This window comes from Salmo salar, chromosome ssa17 (assembly GCF_905237065.1).
Source record: "Salmo salar chromosome ssa17, Ssal_v3.1, whole genome shotgun sequence".
Classification (NCBI taxonomy): domain Eukaryota; kingdom Metazoa; phylum Chordata; class Actinopteri; order Salmoniformes; family Salmonidae; genus Salmo; species Salmo salar.
In genome coordinates, this window is record NC_059458.1 from 77400597 (window position 1) to 77424869 (window position 24273).

The 24273-nt window shown below is 48.1% G+C and overlaps 1 protein-coding gene across 1 annotated transcript in view; it reads left to right on the forward strand.

Moving 5' to 3' along the window:
* LOC106609840 (CCR4-NOT transcription complex subunit 4) overlaps positions 1–21901 on the forward strand; it is a 58967-nt gene extending 37066 nt beyond the window's left edge. Inside the window, exons 13-14 of the mRNA XM_045698662.1 lie at positions 9761–10036; positions 21518–21901. Of these exons, the coding sequence (XP_045554618.1) occupies positions 9761–10036; positions 21518–21855 (614 nt within the window). The 3' untranslated portion in view covers positions 21856–21901. The remainder of the gene's footprint in view (positions 1–9760; positions 10037–21517) is intronic.
* The last annotated feature ends 2372 nt before the right edge of the window (positions 21902–24273 follow it).

Consider the following 24273-nt stretch of genomic DNA (forward strand, 5'->3'; position numbering starts at 1 on the left):
ATGTGTAGAATATAGTCAGCGAGGAGGACTTGGTGATAATGTGTGAAATATACAGTAGTATAGATGCATGTAATGATATATACTTTTAGTCAATAAGCATCCAGAATCCAACCTAGCCATTTTATAATGGAGACATGGAGCGCTGCCAGTGGTAGCTGTGACTGGAAAAAGCACAACCCTGCAGCTCTTTCTTTCTTTGTTTTTGTCCAAACAATCCCATGAGGTCATTGAATTGCATTGCATTGTGGGTAAGTAATAGGTAATACATGAGCGAGAGAACCACTGGGTGGCAGCACATGGTTACCCTAGTGGAGTGTAGTGCAGTGGCTGGAATTACCATCAGAATAGAACAGACTGACCCAGTCAGCCAACAGTATAGAAGACGTCATAGGGTGTTACTGCCAGGGTCATAGGTACAGATTATGCATCACTGTTTGGGTACATAGCTTTGAAATAACGCAAATTGATCAAAGAATCTAATGCCTATGGTTAGGTCGTTGAGCTGCTACCATTGACTGCAAACCATTTTACAATCCATCTTTCTCTCTGACTGACAGACAACTAAATCCGCCCAGGACCAGTCAGATCTGTCTGACCTGAACAACCTCTTCCTGTGTGAAGAACAGAAACAAACACGTTTAGCAGAGCACCTCCCCTCTCGCTCCTCATTCGTCCAACAGCTCTTTATTCGGCTGTTGCTGACCCACCTCTGCTCTCTGGATGGCTGCCCAGAAAACATGATCAACTGTCATTGGCCAGTTCCTCTCTTAACCCCGCCCCCCCCGGACTGAGCCTAGGGCTGTGCCTCAAATAGCACTTGTTCCCTATATAGTGTAGAACAACTTCTGACCAGGTCGTTTGGGGTCAGCCCTGGTTTTGGGTCATTCATCCTGTGAGGCTGACAAGTGAGTGTGGCTGCTCTTTGCTTTTCTGTTTACCTCTGCAGCTCCTCTGCTCTCCTCTGCTGCTCTCCTCTGCTCCTCTCCCCTTCTCCACTCTCCTCCCTTCTGATCCGCTCCTCTTCCCTTCTACTCTCTCCTCTCTCTCCTCCCCTTCTGATCTCTCCTCTACTCTCCCCTCCTCTCCTCTCCTCCCAAATACGTCAGTCAGGGAGACTGAGGCCAAGCACCCTCCCTCTCCTTCCCTGACTTCTCTGGCCCTCCGCTGATGGAGAGATGTGAGCCCAGATTGAGGTCTAAATCTTAAAGTATGTTTTTGGTCAGGACACGACACATCACCTCAAAAACACTGAGTGTACCCCATATAGCACGCTATTCCCTACAGCGACTCAAACACCCAGAGTGTATCCCATATAATATAGCACGCTTTTCCCTACAGGGACTCAGAAACACCCAGAGTGTATCCCGTATAGCACCCTATTCCCTACAGGGACTCAGAAACACCCAGAGTGTATCCCGTATAGCACCCTATTCCCTACAGGGACTCAGAAACACCCAGAGTGTATCCCATATAGCACCCTATTCTCTACAGCGACTCAGAAACACCCAGAGTGTATCCCGTATAGCACGCTATTCCCTACAGCGACTCAGTGTATGTAAACGTCCGAATTCAACTGTAGGTAGGGGTGAAGTGACTGCATAGATAATAAACAGCGAGTAGCAGCAGTGTAGGGAGATCAATGTATATATTCCGGTGGCCATTTGATTAATTGTTCAGCAGTGTTATGGGGGTAGAAGCTGTTAAGGATCCTTTTGGTCCTAGATTTGGTGCTCCGGTACAGCTTGCCGTGCGGTAGCAGAGAAAAGTCTATGATTTGGGTGACTGGAATCTTTGACAATTTTTTGACACCGCCTAGTATATATACACTGCCCTTCTAAAGTTGGGGGTCACTTAGAAATGTCCTTGTTTTTGAAAGAAAATCAATTTTTTTGTCCATTTTTAAAATGACATCAAATTGATCAGAAATACAGTGTAGACATTGTTAATGTTGTAAATGACTATTGTAGCTGGAAACGGCAGATTTTGGCGTAGAGGCCCATTATCAGCGACCATCACACCTGTGTTCCAATGGCACATTCTGTTAGCTAATCCAAGTGTATCATTTTAAAAGGCTAATTGATCATTAGAAAACCCTTTTGCAATTATGTTAGCACAGCTGAAAACTGTTTTCCTGAATAAAGAAGCAATTAAACTGGCCTTCTTTAGACTAGTTGAATATCTGGAGCATCAGCATTTGTGGGTTCGATTACAGGCTCAAAATGGCCAGAAACAAAGAACTTTCTTCTGAAACTCATCAGTCTATTCTTGTTCTGAGAAATGAATGCTATTCCATGCGAGAAATTGCCTAGAAACTGAAGATCTCGTACAATGCTGTGTACTACTCCCTTCACAGAACAGCAGAAACTGGCTCTAACCAGAATAGAAAGAGGAGTGGGACAACTGAGCAAGAGGACAAAGTACATTAGAGTGTCTAGTTTGAGAAACAGACGACTCACAAGTCCTCAACTGGCAGCTTCATTAAATAGTAACCGCAAAACACCAATCTCAACGTCAACAGTGAAGAGGCGACTCCGGGATGCTGGCCTTCTAGGCAGAGTTCCTCTGTCCAGTGTGTTATTTTGCCCATCTTAATCTTTTATTTTTATTGGCCAGTCTGAGATATGGCTTTTTTCTTTGCAACTCTGTCTAGAAGGCCAGCATCCCGGAGTCGCCTCTTCACTGTTGACGTTGAGACTGGTGTTTTGCGGGTACTATTTAATGAAGCTTTCTCAAACTATACACTAATGTACTTGTCCTCCTGCTCAGTTTTGTGGGTACTATTTAATGAAGCTGCCAGATACTCAACTGGTATAAAGAAGGCCAGTTTTATTGCTTCTTTGTACGCCTATGTAGATATTCCATAAAACATCTGCCGTTTCCAGCTACAATAGTCATTTACATTAACAATGTCTACACTGTATTTCTGATCAGTTTGATGTTATTTTAATGGACAACATTTTTTTTCTTTCAAAAACAAGGACATTTCTAGGTGACCCCAAGCTTTTAAACAGTAGTGTAGGTCCATGATGGCAGGAAGCTTGGCCCCAGTGATGTACTGGGCCGTACGCACTACCCTATGTAGAGCCTTACGATCAGATGCTGAGCTGTTGCCATACCAGGCGGTGATGCAACCGGTCAGGATGCTCTCGATGGTGTAGCTGTAGAACTTTTTGAGGATCTGAGGACCCATGCCAAATCTTTTCAGTCTCCTCAGGGGGGAAAAGGTGTCGTCGTGCCCTCTTCACGACTGTCTTGATGTGTTTGAACCATGATAGTTTGTTGGTGACGTGGACACCAGAGAACTTGAAACTCTCAACCCGGGAGAACAGGAGGGGACTAACACGCACCCCTGAGGGGACCCAGTGTTGAGAATCAGCGTAGCAGACGTGTTGTTACCTACCCTTACCACCTGGGGGTGGCCCGTCAGGAAATCCAGGATCCAGTTGCAGAGGGAGGTGTTTAGTCCCAGGGTCCTTAGCTTAGTGATGAGCTTTATAGGCACTATGGTGTTTAACGCTGAGCTGTAGTCAATGAACAGCATTCTCACATAGGTGTTCCTTTTGTCTAGGTGGGAAAGGGCAGTGTGGAGTGCGATTGAGATTGCATCATCTGTGGATCTGTTGGGACGGTATGCAAATTAGAGTGGGTCTAGAGTTTCCGGGAGGATGCTGTTGATGTGAGCCTTGACCATGAAGTGCTTAGAAAGGCTGGTCTACTGACGTGAGTGCTACGGGCGGTAATCATTTAGGCAGGATATCTTCACTTCCTTGGGCACAGGGACTATGGTGGTCTGCTTGAAATATGTAGGTATTACAGATTCAGTCAGGGAGAGGTTGACATTTTCAGTGAAGACACTTGCCAGTTGGTCCATGCATGCTTTGAGTACATGTCCTGGTAATCAGTCTGGCCCTGCAGCTTTGTGAATGTTGACCTGTTTAAAGGTCTTGCTCACATCGGCTACCGAGAGCATTATCACACAGTCGTCCAGAACAGCTGGTGCTGTTATGCATGCTTCAGTGTTGCTTGCCTCGAAGCGAGCATAAAAGGCATTTAGTTCGTCTGGTAGGCTTGCGTCAATGGGCAGCTCGCGGCTGGGTTTCCCTTTTGTTGTCCGTAATAGTTTTCAAGCCCTGCCACATCCGACAAGCATCAGAGCCATTGTAGTAGGATTCCATTTTAATCCTTTATTGACTCTTTGCTTGTTTGATGGTTCGTCTGAGGGCATAGCGGGATTTCTTATAAGCATCCGGATTAGTGTCCCACTCCTTGCAAGCGGCAGCTCTAGCCTTTAGCTCAGTGCGAATGTTGCCTGTAATCCATGGCTTCTGGTTGGGATATGTACGTACGGTCACTGTGGGGACGACGTCGTTGATGGACTTATTGGCCTAGCTGATCAGAATCAGTTTTCCCCCGACAAAAGGGGTTTATTATAGACAGAAATACTCCTCACTTTCATCAGCTGTCCTGGTGGCTTGTCTCTGACAATCCCACATGAAGCCGGATGTGGCGTACACGTGGTCTGCGGTTGTGAGGCCGGTTGGACGTACTGCCAAATTCTCTAAAACAACGTTGGAGTTGGCTTATGATAAAGAAATTAACATTCAATTCTCTGGAAACAGCTCTGGTGGACATTCCTACAGTCAGAATGCCAATTTCACGCTCCCTCAACTTGAGACCTCTGTTGAGGGAGCGTTGTGACAAAACTGCATATTTTAGTGGCCTTTTATTGTCCCCAGCATAAGGTGCACCTGTGTAATGATCATGCTGATTTCTATGGTTATATTTTGGCTAGGCTACTTTGAAACAAGGTAAGACATGCTTTGTAAACTATAAGTCAACCAGGTTTTAAACAGTTAAGTTGATGGTCAAAATGCTGACCCCTTCTACTCAGTTTTAAGGTGGGCAACGTGCTCTGTGCGACCAGGCACTGGCCTTCACTCTCTGGTCTTGAGACCGTCTAATCTGAACCAATGGTGCCTGGAGTACGTCAACAGAATCAAGCCTTTAGAAATTATTGTTATCCTTCATTATATTTGTCAAACATGACTGGCCAATATTTATGTACTCAGGTGAATATACCACATCCAGACACTGAGGTGAATATACCACACTGAGGTGAATATACCACACTGAGGTGAATATACCACACTGAGGAGAATATACCACACTGAGGAGAATATACCACACTGAGGAGAATATACCACACTGAGGTGAATATACCACATCCAGACACTGAGGTGAATATACCACATCCAGACACTGAGGTGAATATACCACACTGAGGTGAATATACCACATCCAGACACTGAGGTGAATATACCACACTGAGGTGAATATACCACATCCAGACACTGAGGTGAATATACCACACTGAGGTGAATATACCACATCCAGGTACTGAGGTGAATATACCACACTGAGGTGAATATACCACATCCAGACACTGAGGTGAATATACCACACTGAGGTGAATATACCACATCCATGTACTGAGGTGAATATACCACATCCAGACACTGAGGTGAATATACCACACTGAGGTGAATATACCACATCCATGTACTGAGGTGAATATACCACATCCAGACACTGAGGTGAATATACCACATCCAGACACTGAGGTGAATCTACCACATCCAGACACTGAGGTGAATCTACCACATCCAGACACTGAGGTGAATATACCACACTGAGGTGAATATACCAACTGTACAGCCCATCGTCCATCCCTCCATCTGTACAGCCCATCCTCCATCTCTACAGCCCATCCTCCATCCCTCCATCTGTACAGCCCATCGTCCATCCCTCCATCTGTACAGCCCATTGTCCATCCCTCCATCTGTACAGCCCATCGTCCATCCCTCCATCTGTACAGCCCATCGTCCATCCCTCCATCTGTACAGCCCATCGTCCATTTCCTCCATCTGTACAGCCCATCGTCCATCCCTCCATCTGTACAGCCCATCCATATCTGTACAGCCCATCCTCCATCCCTACATCTGTACAGCCCATCGTCCATCCCTCCATCTGTTCAGCCCATCGTCCATCCTTCCATCTGTACAGCCCATCCTCCATCCCTCCATCTGTACAGCACATCCTCCATCTCTACAGCTCATCCTCCATCCCTCCATCTCTACAGCTCATCCTCCATCCCTCCATCTGTACTGCCCATCTCTCCATCCCTCCATCTGTACTGCCCATCCCTCCATCTGTACTCTCCATCCCTCCATCTGTACAGCCCATCCTCCATCCCTCCATCTGTACAGCCCATCCTCCATCCCTCCATCTGTACTGCCCATCCTCCATCTGTACTGCCCATCCTCCATCCCTCCATCTGTACTGCCCATCCTCCATCCCTCCATCTGTACAGCACATCCTCCATCTCTACAGCTCATCCTCCATCCCTCCATCTCTACAGCTCATCCTCCATCCCTCTATCTGTACTGCCCATCTCTCCATCCCTCCATCTGTACAGCCCATCCTCTCCATCCCTCCATCTGTACTCTCCATCCCTCCATCTGTACAGCCCATCCTCCATCCCTCCATCTGTACAGCCCATCCTCCACCCTTCCATCTGTACAGCCCATCCTCCATCCCTCCATCTGTACAGCCCATCCCCATCCCTCCATCTGTACTGCCCATCCTCCATCTGTACCCATCTCCATCCCTCCATCTGTACTCTCCATCCCTCCATCTGTACAGCCCATCCTCCATCCCTCCATCTGTACAGCCCATCCTCCATCCCTCCATCTGTACAACCCATCCTCCATCCCTCCATCTGTACAGCCCATCCTCCATCTGTACAGCCCATCGTCCATCCCTACATCTGTACAGCCCATCGTCCATCCCTCCATCTGTACAGCCCATCGTCCATCCCTCCATCTGTACAGCCCATCGTCCATCCCTCCATCTGTACAGCCCATCGTCCATCCCTCCATCTGTACAGCCCATCGTCCATCCTCCATCTGTACAGCCCATCGTCCATCCCTCCATCTGTACAGCCCATCGTCCATCTCTACAGCCCATCCTCCATCCCTCCATCTGTACTGCCCATCCTCCATCCCATCCTCCATCTGTACTGCCCATCCTCCATCCCTCCATCTGTACAGCCTATCCTCCATCCCTCCATCTGTACAGCCCATCCTCCATCCCTCCATCTGTACAGCCCATCCTCCATCCCTCCATCTGTACTGCCCATCCTCCATCTGTACTGCCCATTCCTCCATCTGTACAGCCCATCCTCCATCCCTCCATCTGTACTGCCCATCCTCCATCTGTACTGCCCATCCTCCATCCCTCCATCTTTACTGCCTATCCTCCATCCCTCCATCTGTACAGCCCATCCTCCATCCCTCCATCTGTACAGCCCATCCTCCATCCCTCCATCTGTACAGCCCATCCTCCATCCCTCCATCTGTACAGCCCATCCTCTATCCCTCCATCTGTACAGCCCATCCTCCATCCCTCCATCTGTACTGTCCATCCCTCCATCTGTACAGCCCATCCTCCATCCCTCCATCTGTACTGCCCATCCTCCACCCCTCCATCTGTACAGCCCATCCTCCATCCCTCCATCTGTACTGCCCATCCCTCCATCTGTACTCTCCATCCCTCCATCTGTACTCTCCATCCCTCCATCTGTACTCTCCATCCCTCCATCTGTACACTCCATCCCTCCATCTCCCATCCTCCATCTGTACTGCCCATCCTCCATCCCTCCATCTGTACTGCCCATCCTCCATCCCTCCATCTGTACTGCCCATCCTCCATCTGTACTGCCCATCGTCCATCCCTCCATCTGTACTGCCCATCGTCCATCCCTCCATCTGTACAGCCCATCCTCCATCCCTCCATCTGTACAGCCCATCCTCCATCCCTCCATCTGTACAGCCCATCCCTCCATCCCTCCAACAGTCTCCATTTTGAAGGCAGGTGCTTTTGGATTGACAGTATCTCATTGTTGTGGTAGTTGGTGTGCAGTGTTGTATGTTGCGTGTGCTCTGACTATCAAGTCATAGTTCACAGCGAGCCACTGAGCTTTTTGGCAGACATTACTACCCTCCCTCCCAACTCCCCAAATCCCCCCAGCCCATTTTACAACAGCATTATTGTAGATGAATGTTTATAAGGGGTCAGTTCTCTCTCTGTCCTCTGTGTTGTGTTTGCTACAGACAGAGAGTTCTATGACACCTTCTTGGCGTCTTTCTCCTGGATGCTGTCTGCCTCGCTCCACTCTGAGGTGTTCCCTGAGATGGCCTGTCTGATGGTCTGTCTGATGGTCTGTCTGATGGTCTGTCTGATGGCCTGTCTGATGGTCTGTCTGATGGTCTGTCTGATGGCCTGTCTGATGGCCTGTCTGATGGCCTGTCTGATGGTCTGTCTGATGGTCTGTCTGATGGTCTGTCTGATGGTCTGTCTGATGGTCTGTCTGATGGTCTGTCTGATGGTCTGTCTGATGGCCTGTCTGATGGCCTGTCTGATGGTCTGTCTGATGGTCTGTCTGATGGTCTGTCTGATGGTCTGTCTGATGGCCTGTCTGATGGCCTGTCTGATGGTCTGTCTGATGGTCTGTCTGATGGTCTGTCTGATGGTCTGTCTGATGGCCTGTCTGATGGCCTGTCTGATGGCCTGTCTGATGGTCTGTCTGATGGCCTGTCTGATGGCCTGTCTGATGGTCTGTCTGATGGTCTGTCTGATGGTCTGTCTGATGGCCTGTCTGATGGCCTGTCTGATGGCCTGTCTGATGGTCTGTCTGATGGTCTGTCTGATGGTCTGTCTGATGGTCTGTCTGATGGTCTGTCTGATGGCCTGTCTGATGGCCTGTCTGATGGTCTGTCTGATGGCCTGTCTGATGGTCTGTCTGATGGCCTGTCTGATGGTCTGTCTGATGGCCTGTCTGATGGTCTGTCTGATGGCCTGTCTGATGGTCTGTCTGATGGTCTGTCTGATGGCCTGTCTGATGGCCTGTCTGATGGTCTGTCTGATGGTCTGTCTGATGGTCTGTCTGATGGTCTGTCTGATGGTCTGTCTGATGGTCTGTCTGATGGTCTGTCTGATGGTCTGTCTGATGGCCTGTCTGATGGCCTGTCTGATGGCCTGTCTGATGGTCTGTCTGATGGCCTGTCTGATGGTCTGTCTGATGGTCTGTCTGATGGTCTGTCTGATGGCCTGTCTGATGGTCTGTCTGATGGTCTGTCTGATGGTCTGTCTGATGGCCTGTCTGATGGCCTGTCTGATGGCCTGTCTGATGGTCTGTCTGATGGCCTGTCTGATGGCCTGTCTGATGGTCTGTCTGATGGTCTGTCTGATGGCCTGTCTGATGGCCTGTCTGATGGTCTGTCTGATGGTCTGTCTGATGGTCTGTCTGATGGTCTGTCTGATGGTCTGTCTGATGGTCTGTCTGATGGTCTGTCTGATGGCCTGTCTGATGGTCTGTCTGGCTCTCTGCTTCCCTGAGATGGCCTCTGGCATGAGGATAAAGCCTCATTAACTTTTTGTGAAATATGTTCAACGTCTCCTCCCTCCCTGTCTCCTGTCTCCTCACCCCTGTCTCCTGTCTCCTCACCCCTGTCTCCTGTCTCTATTTTATTAGGATCCCCATTAGCTGTTGCAAAAGCAGCAGCTACTCTTCCTGGGGTCCAAGGAGTGCATGTTGAATTGAATTGACCTCGATAGAGTTTTGAGAAGCGTCATCTTTGACTCTCCCGCCCGCTGTGGTCTGAGCTGCTTGTATCTCTGTGTTCTGTGTGTTTGTGTGCAGCAGAAAGCAGCAGTGGTGTTGTCAGGGATTCACTAGAACAGCATAGAAACATTAAAGAGAGCCAGGACGCCCTTAAAGCCCTACTGCCAAACATCAACTCCTCCTCCTCTTCGTCCAGTGTTCACCACATGGGGCCACCGCTGGGCTTTGGGCCGGGGGCCAGGTCAGTTTCGGGACCAAGGTCTGGTGGTCCGGGGGGCATGTCACATAGCCTTAGCTGGGACGGGAGCTATGGGACGGGCACGACCAGCTGGATGGATCCAGCCATCATCACAGGTAACTGGAGCCTGTAGCCAGGCACTAGTTAGAAACCAATAGGCCTGTAGTATGATCTGTAGCCAGGCACTAGTTAGAAACCAATAGGCCTGTAGTATGATCTGTAGCCAGGCACTAGTTAGAAACCAATAGGCCTGTAGTATGATCTGTAGCCAGGCACTAGTTAGAAACCAATAGGCCTGTAGTATGATCTGTAGCCAGGCACTAGTTAGAAACCAATAGGCCTGTAGTATGATCTGTAGCCAGGCACAGTTAGAAACCAATAGGCCTGTGTATATTGTAGCCAGGCACTAGTTAGAAACCAATAGGCCTGTAGTATGATCTGTAGCCTGTAACCACTAGAAACTAACCACTAATGTCGCTCAAGTGTAGTTGGGACTTGGTGTGGTGTGTCTATGGTTTGAAGTGTTGGATTGATGTCAACTCTTTGCTAATTGGGTAGAGGGACATTTGCATTCCTTTACTTCCAAATTCCAATGGCTCTTTAAATAATTGTGTTGTTTGCTGTTGGTGGAAGTGGCTCACTAATTGGCAGTTGGAATTTTACCACTAACACAGTGCAGGATCAGATTGAGCGTCATATTGCTCATGTAATGTGTTAATGTTGGTGGGAAAGACTAACCGCAGGCAGGACTAACATAAAACTCTGGCTTTGTCTGCTGTGTGGCACCGGTCCTAAACACGTCTTTATTAGTGTGTTAGCTGAGGTCAAGCTGTGTACTTTGCTACATTCATCTTTGCCTCCATCCTGACTAGTCTCCCAGTCACTGCCCGCTGAAAAACATCCCCACAGCATGATGCTGCCACCACCATGCTTCACCATAGGGATGGTGCCAGGTTTCCTCCAGGCGTGAAGTTTGGCATTCAGGTCAAAGAGTTCAATCTTGGTTTCATCAGACCAGAGAATCTTGTTTCTCATGGTCTGAGTCCTTTAGGTGCCTTTTGCAAACTCCAAGTGGGCTGTCATTTACTGCCTTTTACTGAGGAATGGCTTCCGTCGGGCCACTCTACCATTAAGGCCTGATTAGTGGAGTGCTGCAGAGATGGTTGTCCTTCTGGAAGGTTCTCCCATCTCCACAGAGGAACTCTAGAGCTCTGTCAGAGTGACCATCGGGTTCTTGGTCACCTCCCTGACGAAGGCCCTTCTCCCCCCGATTGCTCAGTTTGGCCGGTCAATTGAATTTACCACAGGTGGACTCCAATCAAGCTGTAGAAACATCTCAAGGATGATCAATGGAAACAGGATGCACCTGAACTCAATTTAGTCTCATAGCAAAGGGTCTGAATCCTTATGTAAATGTTTTTTATTTTTTTTTATTAATTTGCAAAAAAATCCTGTTCGCTTTGTCATTATGGGGTATTGTGATGTCATTATGGGGTATTGTGATGTCGTTATGGGGTATTGTGATGTCGTTATGGGGTATTGTGATGTCGTTATGGGGTATTGTGATGTCGTTATGGGGTATTGTGATGTCGTTATGGGGTATTGTGTGTAGATTGATGAGAAAAAATTATTTAATCCATTTTAGAATAAGGCTGTAACATAACAAAATGTGGAAAAAGTCAAGGGGTCTGAATACTTTTCGATTGCACTGTATGTAGTGTTTTGGGCAGGGCAGAGATAGTCAAGCCAGGGCTTGCTTGGCAGATGTAGGTCCAGGATTTGGCTTTGTCAGAAACAACCACCAATCTGAGATTAAATGTATTCTGACACGTAATCCCAGCATATTGCCATGTCAGAATATGTAGGTCTATTCTTAATTGGTATCCGTTATTATGAGAGGCTGTGTATGGAATGGAAAAGAAGGGAAATATACCATTTTACATCTGGTGTTATTTCTATTTAGAGTGCAGAGTTAGTACAAATGATAGAACACAAATGCCATAAAGAAAAGATCATTTCCTTATGGCATTACGTTATGCTCTACATCCAGCTGGACTCCCTGCCTGCCTTGCATGGTGTGTTGCTCCTTGCATCGGAAGTATGTCCCAAATGGCTACCTGTGTAGTGCACCAGCTCTGGTCAAAAGTAGTGCGCTACATGGGGAATATGGTGCCAATTTGGGACACACCCTGAGTGTGCTCAGCATCTACCCCAGACATCATCTATCGTCTGGGGGTTCAGATCAGGGGAGTGTAACGTCTGGTCTCCTCCCTGGCATGGAGCATTCTACATCCCCTAGGGGAGACAATGGTGGTCCTAACACACGTCTCCTTACAGCTACACGTCTCTTCTTCAGCTCTTTCCACGGATTTCATTTCTGTCTCTATCGCCCGCTCTCTCTCTGTCTTTCTCTCTCTCTCTCTGTTAGTTTATGTAATGATGTCTTTCTATCTTCTAAATGGGTGAATATGCCAAGAGACTGTCTTTTTCTCCTTCCTTCCTCCCTCCTTCCATCCACTGTTAGATACTGTTCCCTCCTTCCTCCCTCCTTCCATCCACTGTTAGATACTGTAACCTCCTTCCTCCCTCCTTCCATCCACTGTTAGATACTGTTCCCTCCTTCCTCCCTCCTTCCATCCACTGTTAGATACTGTTCCCTCCTTCCTCCCTCCTTCCATCCACTGTTAGATACTGTTCCCTCCTTCCTCCCTCCTTCCATCCACTGTTAGATACTGTTCCCTCCTTCCTCCCTCCTTCCATCCACTGTTAGATACTGTTCCCTCCTTCCTCCCTCCTTCCATCCACTGTTAGATACTGTTCCCTCCCTCCTTCCTCCTTCCATCCACTGTTAGATACTGTTCCCTCCTTCCTCCCTCCTTCCATCCACTGTTAGATACTGTTCCCTCCTTCCTTCCTCCCTCCTTCCATCCACTGTTAGATACTGTTCCCTCCTTCCTCCCTCCTTCCATCCACTGTTAGATACTGTTCCCTCCTTCCTCCCTCCTTCCATCCACTGTTAGATACTGTTCCCTTCCTTCCTCCCTCCTTCCATCCACTGTTAGATACTGTTCCCTCCTTCCTTCCTCCCTCCTTCCATCCACTGTTAGATACTGTTTCCTCCTTCCTTCCTCCTTCCATCCACTGTTAGATACTGTTCCCTCCTTCCTCCCTCCTTCCATCCACTGTTAGATACTGTTCCCTCCTTCCTCCTTCCTTCCATCCACTGTTAGATACTGTTCCCTCCTTCCTCCCTCCTTCCATCCACTGTTAGATACTGTTCCCTCCTTCCTTCCTCCCTCCTTCCATCCACTGTTAGATACTGTTCCTCCTTCCTTCCTCCCTCCTTCCATCCACTGTTAGATACTGTCCTCCTTCCTTCCTTCCTCCTTCCATCCACTGTTAGATACTGTTCCCTCCTTCCTTCCTCCCTCCTTCCATCCACTGTTAGATACTGTTTCCTCCCTCCTTCCTCCTCCTTCCATCCACTGTTAGATACTGTTCCCTCCTTCCTTCCTCCTTCCATCCACTGTTAGATACTGTTCCCTCCTTCCTTCCTCCCTCCTTCCATCCACTGTTAGATACTGTTCCCTCCTTCCTTTCCCTCCTTCCATCCACTGTTAGATACTGTTCCCTCCTTCCTTCCTCCTTCCATCCACTGTTAGATACTGTTCCCTCCTTCCTCCCTCATTCCATCCACTGTTAGATACTATTCCCTCCTTCCTCCCTCCTTCCATCCACTGTTAGATACTGTTCCCTCCTTCCTCCCTCCTTCCATCCACTGTTAGATACTGTTCCCTCCCTCCTTCCTCCCTCCCTCCTTCCATCCACTGTTAGATACTGTTCCCTCCTTCCTCCCTCCTTCCATCCACTGTTAGATACTGTTCCCTCCTTCCTCCCTCCTTCCATCCACTGTTAGATACTGTTCCCTCCTTCCTCCCTCCTTCCATCCACTGTTAGATACTGTTCCCTCCTTCCTCCCTCCTTCCATCCACTGTTAGATACTGTTCCCTCCTTCCTCCCTCCTTCCATCCACTGTTAGATACTGTTCCCTCCTTCCTCCCTCCTTCCATCCACTGTTAGATACTGTTCCCTCCTTCCTCCCTCCTTCCATCCACTGTTAGATACTGTTCCCTCCTTCCTTCCTCCTTCCATCCACTGTTAGATACTGTTCCCTCCTTCCTCCCTCCTTCCATCCACTGTTAGATACTGTTCCCTCCTTCCTCCCTCCTTCCATCCACTGTTAGATACTGTTCCCTCCTTCCTCCCTCCTTCCATCCACTGTTAGATACTGTTCCCTCCTTCCTCCCTCCTTCCATCCACTGTTAGATACTGTTCCCTCCTTCCTCCCTCCTTCCATCCACTGTTAGATACTGTTCCCTCCTTCCTCCCTCCTTCCATCCACTGTTAGATACTGTTCCCTCCTTCCTCCCTCCTTCCATCCACTGTTAGATACTGTTCCCTCCTTCCTTCCTCCCTCCTTCCATCCACTGTTAGATACTGTTCCTCCTTCCTTCCTCCCTCCTTCCATCCACTGTTAGATACTGTTCCCTCCTTCCTCTCCCTCCTTCCATCCACTGTTAGATACTGTTCCCTCCTTCCTTCCTCCCTCCTTCCATCCACTGTTAGATACTGTTCCCTCCTTCCTCCCTCCTTCCATCCACTGTTAGATACTGTTCCCTCCTTCCTCCCTCCTTCCATCCACTGTTAGATACTGTTCCCTCCTTCCTCCCTCCTTCCATCCACTGTTAGATACTGTTCCCTCCTTCCTCCCTCCTTCCATCCACTGTTAGATACTGTTCCCTCCTTCCTCCCTCCTTCCATCCACTGTTAGATACTGTTCCCTCCTTCCTTCCTCCCTCCTTCCATCCACTGTTAGATACTGTTCCCTCCTTCCTCCCTCCTTCCATCCACTGTTAGATACTGTTCCCTCCTTCCTCCCTCCTTCCATCCACTGTTAGATACTGTTCCCTCCTTCCTCCCTCCTTCCATCCACTGTTAGATACTGTTCCCTCCTTCCTCCCTCCTTCCATCCACTGTTAGATACTGTTCCCTCCTTCCTCCCTCCTTCCATCCACTGTTAGATACTGTTCCCTCCTTCCTCCCTCCTTCCATCCACTGTTAGATACTGTTCCCTCCTTCCTCCCTCCTTCCATCCACTGTTAGATACTGTTCCCTCCTTCCTTCCTCCCTCCTTCCATCCACTGTTAGATACTGTTCCCTCCTTCCTCCCTCCTTCCATCCACTGTTAGATACTGTTCCCTCCTTCCTCCCTCCTTCCATCCACTGTTAGATACTGTTCCCTCCTTCCTCCCTCCTTCCATCCACTGTTAGATACTGTTCCCTCCTTCCTTCCTCCTTCCATCCACTGTTAGATACTGTTCCCTCCTTCCTTCCTCCTTCCATCCACTGTTAGATACTGTTCCCTCCTTCCTCCCTCCTTCCATCCACTGTTAGATACTGTTCCCTCCTTCCTCCCTCCTTCCATCCACTGTTAGATACTGTTCCCTCCTTCCTCCCTCCTTCCATCCACTGTTAGATACTGTTCCCTCCTTCCTCCCTCCTTCCATCCACTGTTAGATACTGTTCCCTCCTTCCTCCCTCCTTCCATCCACTGTTAGATACTGTTCCCTCCTTCCTCCCTCCTTCCATCCACTGTTAGATACTGTTCCCTCCTTCCTCCCTCCTTCCATCCACTGTTAGATACTGTTCCCTCCTGCCTCCCTCCTTCCATCCACTGTTAGATACTGTTCCCTCCTTCCTCCCTCCTTCCATCCACTGTTAGATACTGTTCCCTCCTTCCTCCCTCCCTCCTTCCATCCACTGTTAGATACTGTTCCCTCCTTCCTCCCTCCTTCCATCCACTGTTAGATACTGTTCCCTCCTTCCTCCCTCCTTCCATCCACTGTTAGATACTGTTCCCTCCTTCCTTCCTCCCTCCTTCCATCCACTGTTAGATACTGTTCCCTCCTTCCTCCCTCCTTCCATCCACTGTTAGATACTGTTCCCTCCCTACTTCCTCCCTCCTTCCATCCACTGTTAGATACTGTTCCCTCCCTCCTTCCATCCACTGTTAGATACTGTTCCCTCCTTCCTTCCTCCCTCCTTCCATCCACTGTTAGATACTGTCCCCTCCTTCCTCCCTCCTTCCATCCACTGTTAGATACTGTTCCCTCCTTCCTCCCTCCTTCCATCCACTGTTAGATACTGTTCCCTCCTTCCTCCCTCCTTCCATCCACTGTTAGATACTGTTCCCTCCTTCCTCCCTCCTTCCATCCACTGTTAGATACTGTTCCCTCCTTCCTTCCCTCCTTCCATCCACTGTTAGATACTGTTCCCTCCTTCCTCCCTCCTTCCATCCACTGTTAGATACTGTTCCCTCCTTCCTTCCTCCCTCCTTCCATCCACTGTTAGATACTGTTCCCTCCTTCCTTCCTCCCTCATTCCATCCACTGTTAGATACTGTTCCCTCCTTCCTCCCTCCTTCCATCCACTGTTAGATACTGTTCCCTCCTTCCTCCCTCCTTCCATCCACTGTTAGATACTGTTCCCTCCTTCCTCCCTCCTTCCATCCACTGTTAGATACTGTTCCCTCCTTCCTCCCTCCTTCCATCCACTGTTAGATACTGTTCCCTCCTTCCTCCCTCCTTCCATCCACTGTTAGATACTGTTCCCTCCTTCCTTCCTCCCTCCTTCCATCCACTGTTAGATACTGTTCCCTCCTTCCTCCCTCCTTCCATCCACTGTTAGATACTGTTCCATCCTTCCTCCCTCCTTCCATCCACTGTTAGATACTGTTCCTCCTTCCTTCCTCCCTCCTTCCATCCACTGTTAGATACTGTTACCTCCTTCCTTCCTCCCTCCTTCCATCCACTGTTAGATACTGTTCCCTCCTTCCTTCCTCCCTTCTTCCATCCACTGTTAGATACTGTTCCCTCCTTCCTTCCTCCCTCCTTCCATCCACTGTTAGATACTGTTCCTTCCTTCCTCCCTCCTTCCATCCACTGTTAGATACTGTTCCCTCCTTCCTCCCTCCTTCCATCCACTGTTAGATACTGTTTCCCTCCTTCCTCCCTCCTTCCATCCACTGTTAGATACTGTTCCCTCCTTCCTCCCTCCTTCCATCCACTGTTAGATACTGTTCCCTCCTTCCTCCCTCCTTCCATCCACTGTTAGATACTGTTCCCTCCTTCCTCCCTCCTTCCATCCACTGTTAGATACTGTTCCCTCCTTCCTCCCTCCTTCCATCCACTGTTAGATACTGTTCCCTCCTTCCTTCCTCCCTCCTTCCATCCACTGTTAGATACTGTTTCCTCCTTCCTCCCTCCTTCCATCCACTGTTAGATACTGTTCCCTCCTTCCTCCCTCCTTCCATCCACTGTTAGATACTGTTCCCTCCTTCCTCCCTCCTTCCATCCACTGTTAGATACTGTTCCCTCCTTCCTCCCTCCTTCCATCCACTGTTAGATACTGTTCCCTCCTTCCTTCCTCCCTCCTTCCATCCACTGTTAGATACTGTTCCCTCCTTCCTTCCTCCCTCCTTCCATCCACTGTTAGATACTGTTCCCTCCTTCCTTCCTCCTTCCATCCACTGTTAGATACTGTTCCCTCCTTCCTTCCTCCCTCCTTCCATCCACTGTTAGATACTGTTCCCTCCTTCCTTCCTCCCTCCTTCCATCCACTGTTAGATACTGTTCCCTCCTTCCTCCCTCCTTCCATCCACTGTTAGATACTGTTCCCTCCTTCCTCCCTCCTTCCATCCACTGTTAGATACTGTCTCCCTCCTTCCTCCCTCCTTCCATCCACTGTTAGATACTGTTCCCTCCTTCCTCCCTCCTTCCATCCACTGTTAGATACTGTTCCCTCCTTCCTCCTTCCTTCCATCCACTGTTAGATACTGTTCCCTCCTTCCATCCACTGTTAGATACTGTTCCCTCCTTCCTCCCTCCTTCCATCCACTGTTAGATACTGTTCCCTCCTTCCTCCCTCCTTCCATCCACTGTTAGATACTGTTCCCTCCTTCCTCCCTCCTTCCATCCACTGTTAGATACTGTTCCCTTTCCTTCCTCCCTCCTTCCATCCACTGTTAGATACTGTTCCCTCCTTCCTCCCTCCTTCCATCCACTGTTAGATACTGTTCCCTCCTTCCTCCCTCCTTCCATCCACTGTTAGATACTGTTCCCTCCTTCCTCCCTCCTTCCATCCACTGTTAGATACTGTTCCCTCCTTCCTTCCTCCCTCCTTCCATCCACTGTTAGATACTGTTACCTCCTTCCTTCCTCCCTCCTTCCATCCACTGTTAGATACTGTTCCCTCCTTCCTTCCTCCCTTCTTCCATCCACTGTTAGATACTGTTCCCTCCTTCCTTCCTCCCTCCTTCCATCCACTGTTAGATACTGTTCCTTCCTTCCTCCCTCCTTCCATCCACTGTTAGATACTGTTCCCTCCTTCCTCCCTCCTTCCATCCACTGTTAGATACTGTTCCCTCCCTCCTTCCTCCCTCCTTCCATCCACTGTTAGATACTGTTCCCTCCTTCCTCCCTCCTTCCATCCACTGTTAGATACTGTTCCCTCCTTCCTCCCTCCTTCCATCCACTGTTAGATACTGTTCCCTCCTTCCTCCCTCCTTCCATCCACTGTTAGATACTGTTCCCTCCTTCCTCCTTCCTTCCATCCACTGTTAGATACTGTTCCCTCCTTCCTCCCTCCTTCCATCCACTGTTAGATACTGTTCCCTCCTTCCTTCCTCCCTCCTTCCATCCACTGTTAGATACTGTTTCCTCCTTCCTCCCTCCTTCCATCCACTGTTAGATACTGTTCCCTCCTTCCTCCCTCCTTCCATCCACTGTTAGATACTGTTCCCTCCTTCCTCCCTCCTTCCATCCACTGTTAGATACTGTTCCCTCCTTCCTCCCTCCTTCCATCCACTGTTAGATACTGTTCCCTCCTTCCTTCCTCCCTCCTTCCATCCACTGTTAGATACTGTTCCTTCCTTCCTCCCTCCTTCCATCCACTGTTAGATACTGTTCCCTCCTTCCTTCCTCCCTCCTTCCATCCACTGTTAGATACTGTTCCCTCCTTCCTTCCTCCCTCCTTCCATCCACTGTTAGATACTGTTCCCTCCTTCCTTCCTCCCTCCTTCCATCCACTGTTAGATACTGTTCCCTCCTTCCTTCCTCCCTCCTTCCATCCACTGTTAGATACTGTTCCCTCCTTCCTTCCTCCCTCCTTCCATCCACTGTTAGATACTGTTCCTTCCTTCCTCCCTCCTTCCATCCACTGTTAGATACTGTTCGTCCCTCCTTCCTCCCTCCTTCCATCCACTGTTAGATACTGTTTCCCTCCTTCCTCCCTCCTTCCATCCACTGTTAGATACTGTTCCCTCCTTCCTCCCTCCTTCCATCCACTGTTAGATACTGTTCCCTCCTTCCTCCTTCCTTCCATCTACTGTTAGATACTGTTCCCTCCTTCCATCCACTGTTAGATACTGTTCCCTCCTTCCTCCCTCCTTCCATCCACTGTTAGATACTGTTCCCTCCTTCCTCCCTCCTTCCATCCACTGTTAGATACTGTTCCCTCCTTCCTCCCTCCTTCCATCCACTGTTAGATACTGTTCCCTCCTTCCTCCTTCCTTCCATCCACTGTTAGATACTGTTCCCACCTTCCATCCACTGTTAGATACTGTTCCCTCCTTCCTCCCTCCTTCCATCCACTGTTAGATACTGTTCCCTCCTTCCTCCTTCCTTCCATCCACTGTTAGATACTGTTCCCTCCTTCCTCCCTCCTTCCATCCACTGTTAGATACTGTTCCCTCCTTCCTCCCTCCTTCCATCCACTGTTAGATACTGTTCCCTCCTTCCTCCCTCCTTCCATCCACTGTTAGATACTGTTCCCTCCTTCCTCCCTCCTTCCATCCACTGTTAGATACTGTTTCCCTCCTTCCATCCACTGTTAGATACTGTTCTGTTTAGAACGTCTATTCCTGATGTGCATAAAAGCACAGACATTATCAGAGACCTGTATTTTTTGACTGTGTGGATAGTGTGTCCTGACTGAAGCTCTCTCTATACTACCATAATGTCTGGTCTGGTGTCAAACCAATGGTCTCAGTAAAAGACCATGGGAATTAGATTGTCCAATAGGGCTGTTCTCTTCACCCCTGTAGTCCATAACAGCCTGGAAACAATGCTGAATCAATGGAAGTAAAACAGGGTTATTGCCAATTGGACATCGACCAATCAATGCACTTCATCTAGAGTCCCATCCAATCAATTTGCTTCGTCTAAGATAACATCCAATCACAAGCGGGCAGAAGACAGCATCAATCCGATAAGAAACGGTTATCGTGGTCCAAATGGCACCCTTTTCCCTCTGAGCCCTGGTCTATAGTAGTGTTCTATATAGGGTCCTGGTCTATGGTAGAGTTCTATATAGAGCCCTGGTCTATAGTAGTGTTCTATATAGGGCCCTGGTCTATAGTAGTGTTCTATATAGGGCCCTGGTCTATAGTAGTGTTCTATATAGGGTCCTGGTCTATGGTAGAGTTCTATATAGAGCCCTGGTCTATAGTAGTGTTCTATATAGGGCCCTGGTCTATAGTAGTGTTCTATATAGGGCCTTGGTCTATAGTAGAGTTCTATATAGAGCCCCGGTCTATAGTAGTGTTCTATATAGGGCCCTGGTCTATAGTAGTGTTCTATATAGGGCCCTGGTCTATAGTAGTGTTCTATATAGGGCCCTGGTCTATAGTAGTGTTCTATATAGGGCCCTGGTCTATAGTAGTGTTCTATATAGGGCCCTGGTCTATAGTAGTGTTCTATATAGGGCCCTGGTCTATAGTAGTGTTCTATATAGGGCCCCGGTCTATAGTAGTGTTCTATATAGGGCCCTGGTCTATAGTAGTGTTCTATATAGGGCCCTGGTCTATAGTAGTGTTCTATATAGGGCCCTGGTCTATAGTAGTGTTCTATATAGGGCCCTGGTCTATAGTAGTGTTCTATATAGGGCCCTGGTCTATAGTAGTGTTCTACATAGGGCCCCGGTCTATAGTAGTGTTCTATATAGGGCCCCGGTCTATAGTAGTGTTCTATATAGGGCCCTGGTCTATAGTAGTGTTGTATATAGGGCCCTGGTCTATAGTAGTGTTCTACATAGGGCCCCGGTCTATAGTAGTGCAGAACTTCCCAGACAGGAAGTGGCTAATGCTTGCTGTTAGGCCTAAAGGGTTTTTGTCGTATTAGTAAGTCATGGCTCCAGACAGACAGGTCCTCTCCACAGAGGATTTCTCCTCTCTAACGGCTAATAATGTAATGGTGGCCAATCATTGTGGCTGTCTGTCTCTGTGTGGTTTTAATAGCAAGCTCTCTTGTCAGCCAGCCAGGCCCAGCTCTCCTATCTGTATCTGTCCTGTCGGAGGCAGGCAGCCTGGTTAGTGAAGAGGATCCTGGGTCTGTCAGTGTTGACATCCTAGCCTAGGAGTTATTTTCCTCCCTGAGTTTTGTCAGTTGGACTTCAGACTTGTTCTGTACTGTGGTTCTCATTAACTCTTCTGTCTCTCTCTCTCTCTCTCTCTCTCTCGCTCACTCTCTCTCTCTCTCCAGGTTTCCCATCGTCAGCAGGCAACAGTTTGGACTCCCTCCAGGATGACAACCCTCCCCACTGGCTCAAGTCCCTTCAGGTCCTTACAGAGATGGATGCTGCGTCTCTCCCCAGCTCCACTGCTAACCCAAACCCCCAGCAGCCCAACTCACACAGCGGCCAGGTCCGCCCTCACCACAGACCCAGCTGGGCTCCCTACCCACCCCCATCCACAGCCTCTCACCACCCCCACCCAGCCAGTCAATTCCACTCTCCACCTCCAGGCTTCCAGACTGCTTTCAGATCCCCGGCTCAGACACCCACAGAGCTGCTACTGAGCGCCGGCGTGGACCGCCACTAGGGAGCGATGCTGTGAAGTGGACTTCTGATTCCCGTCTTTAAACCCCCCACAGAAACACAAATAAAAACCAAATCAGATCTAATTAACAAGAAAACAATAAGATATATTCTTCTTCCTGGTGAGCTGGTTTTCTGATCTTGTGTGTTCCCTCTTGGTTATGTTGAGTTGTTTCAGTTGGTCTATAGACGCAAACTACTATCCTAGCTACACTGTCTACCTGGCCCTGTCTCCTGTCTGTCTCCTTCTGTCTCCTGTCTGTCTCCTTCTGTCTCCTGTCTGTCTACCTGGCCCTGTCTGTCTGTCTCCTGTCTGTCTCCTGTCTGTCTCCTGTCTGTCTCCTGTCTGTCTCCATGTCTGTCTCCATGTCTGTCTCCATGTCTGTCTCCATGTCTGTCTCCCTCCTTCTGTCTCCATGTCTGTCTCCCTCCTTCTGTCTCCCTCCTTCTGTCTACCTGGCCCTGTCTGTCTCCCTCCTTCTGTCTCCCTCCTTCTGTCTCCCTCCTTCTGTCTCCCTCCTTCTGTCTCCCTCCTGTCTGTCTCCGTCTGTCTGTCTGTTTCTATGGCAGCATCAGGGACAGCACCATCGGGATTTGACGACAGCAAGTTAAGAGGCATTTGAAGATGTCAAAACCAAGATATTGGTGAATGATCCAGATATTAAAATATTGTGTTATATCACAAATATAACTGAACGTAGGGGAAATAAAACCATGTTTGACAGGATGGATGCTACGGTAGTGAGTTGTTTGGTTGACTGAAATGAGTTCCTTCAAAGCTACAAATCAGATCTATCTCAAACGGGGACCCTGTTACCTATATAGTTCACTACTTCCTAGACCCATGGGGCTCTGGTCTAAAGCAGTGCCCTACATAGGTTTTGAGTGCCGTTTGGGATGCATCCTTCACCTCCATCTGTTTATACGCAGCTTCCTGCCAGACCCCGAGATGTACGCTTCTGATTCGCTAGAAATCGGGTACATCACACTTGGTTTTGGCAGAACAATGATTACTTTGATCCAGTGGGTAGTGCTTCCTTTTGCTCTATGGAAGGCCAGGCACCACACCCTTAATCATATCACAGTCAACTTTTACCGGTTGAAAGTGGACACAAATATAATACTTTTTAATATAATTTTCTCCTGGAAATATTCTATTGACATATGCAAATTAGGTGATATTTCGATAAAAATGCACATATTTGCATATCAAGCAAATACATTTTTGTGGACATCGGTTTAAGTCAGCCCTAAATATTTGTATTTCATTTTGTTAAGACACTCCAGGGCTGGATTTATACATAGCAGATTGTGAATGAATACTTTTTACATCTTTCTATCTTTAAAATACTAAAATGCATTTTTCTTTCAGAAGAAAATGTAATCTAGAATAAAAATTTGACATGTCAACAATTCCATATGTATAAGTCCGGGAAAATACGTCTAAGGATAACCACACACAATTTGGTGAACGCTGATGCTTCTGAGGATGAGGAAAATAAGTTTGACTGTCGGGAAATGGCAGTTAGACAAGTACACAACATTTACACTGCCAAACACAGTACCAGTCAAAAGTTTGGACACATCTTGTCATTCAAGGGTTTTTCTTTTATTTATTTTTTACTGTTTTCTACATTGTAAAATAATAGTGAAGACATTAAAACTATGAAATAACATATATGAGGAATCATGTCGTGACCAAAACAGTGTTAAACACATCAAAATATATTTTATATTTGAGATTCTTCAAAGTAGCCACTTTTGTTTTGTCTTGATGACAGCTTTGCACACTCTTGGCGTTCTCTCAACCCTTGAATGAGTAGGTGTGTCTAAACGTTTGACTGGTACTGTATTTAGACCCAATCACAATCTCTTCAAATGAAGTTACTAAATATAGTCCAGTTTGTTACATTCTCTATTCAGTTGGTTTTTAAATGATGGATGTCCATTTAACAGTGGTTACCATTCATGGCATTTTTATGACAGTGGTATTATTTAACAAGACAAGCCAGTTAAGAACAAATTCTTATTTACAATGACGGCCTACCCCAGGCCAAACCCGGACGACGCTGGGACCAATTGTGAACCTCCCTATAGGACTCCCAATCACGGCAGGATGGGATTCAGCCTGGATTCGAACCAGGTACTGTAGTGATGCCTCTTGTACTGAGATGCAGTGCCTTAGACCACTCGTGAGCTATCAAAATTGATAATTACATGCAAAAATGTCACTATGCCTGTGGTGCCTGGCATCAAGTTGTCCAGATCAAAGCTAAAAAAGGTATATGGATAGATTAAACTAAATAACGCTAAGCCTCTTACTCTGCAGGTGTAGTGAAAGCTAAGCCTCTCACTCTGCAGGTGTAGTGAAAGCTAAGCCTCTTACTGCAGGTGTAGTGAAAGCTAAGCCTCACTCTGCAGG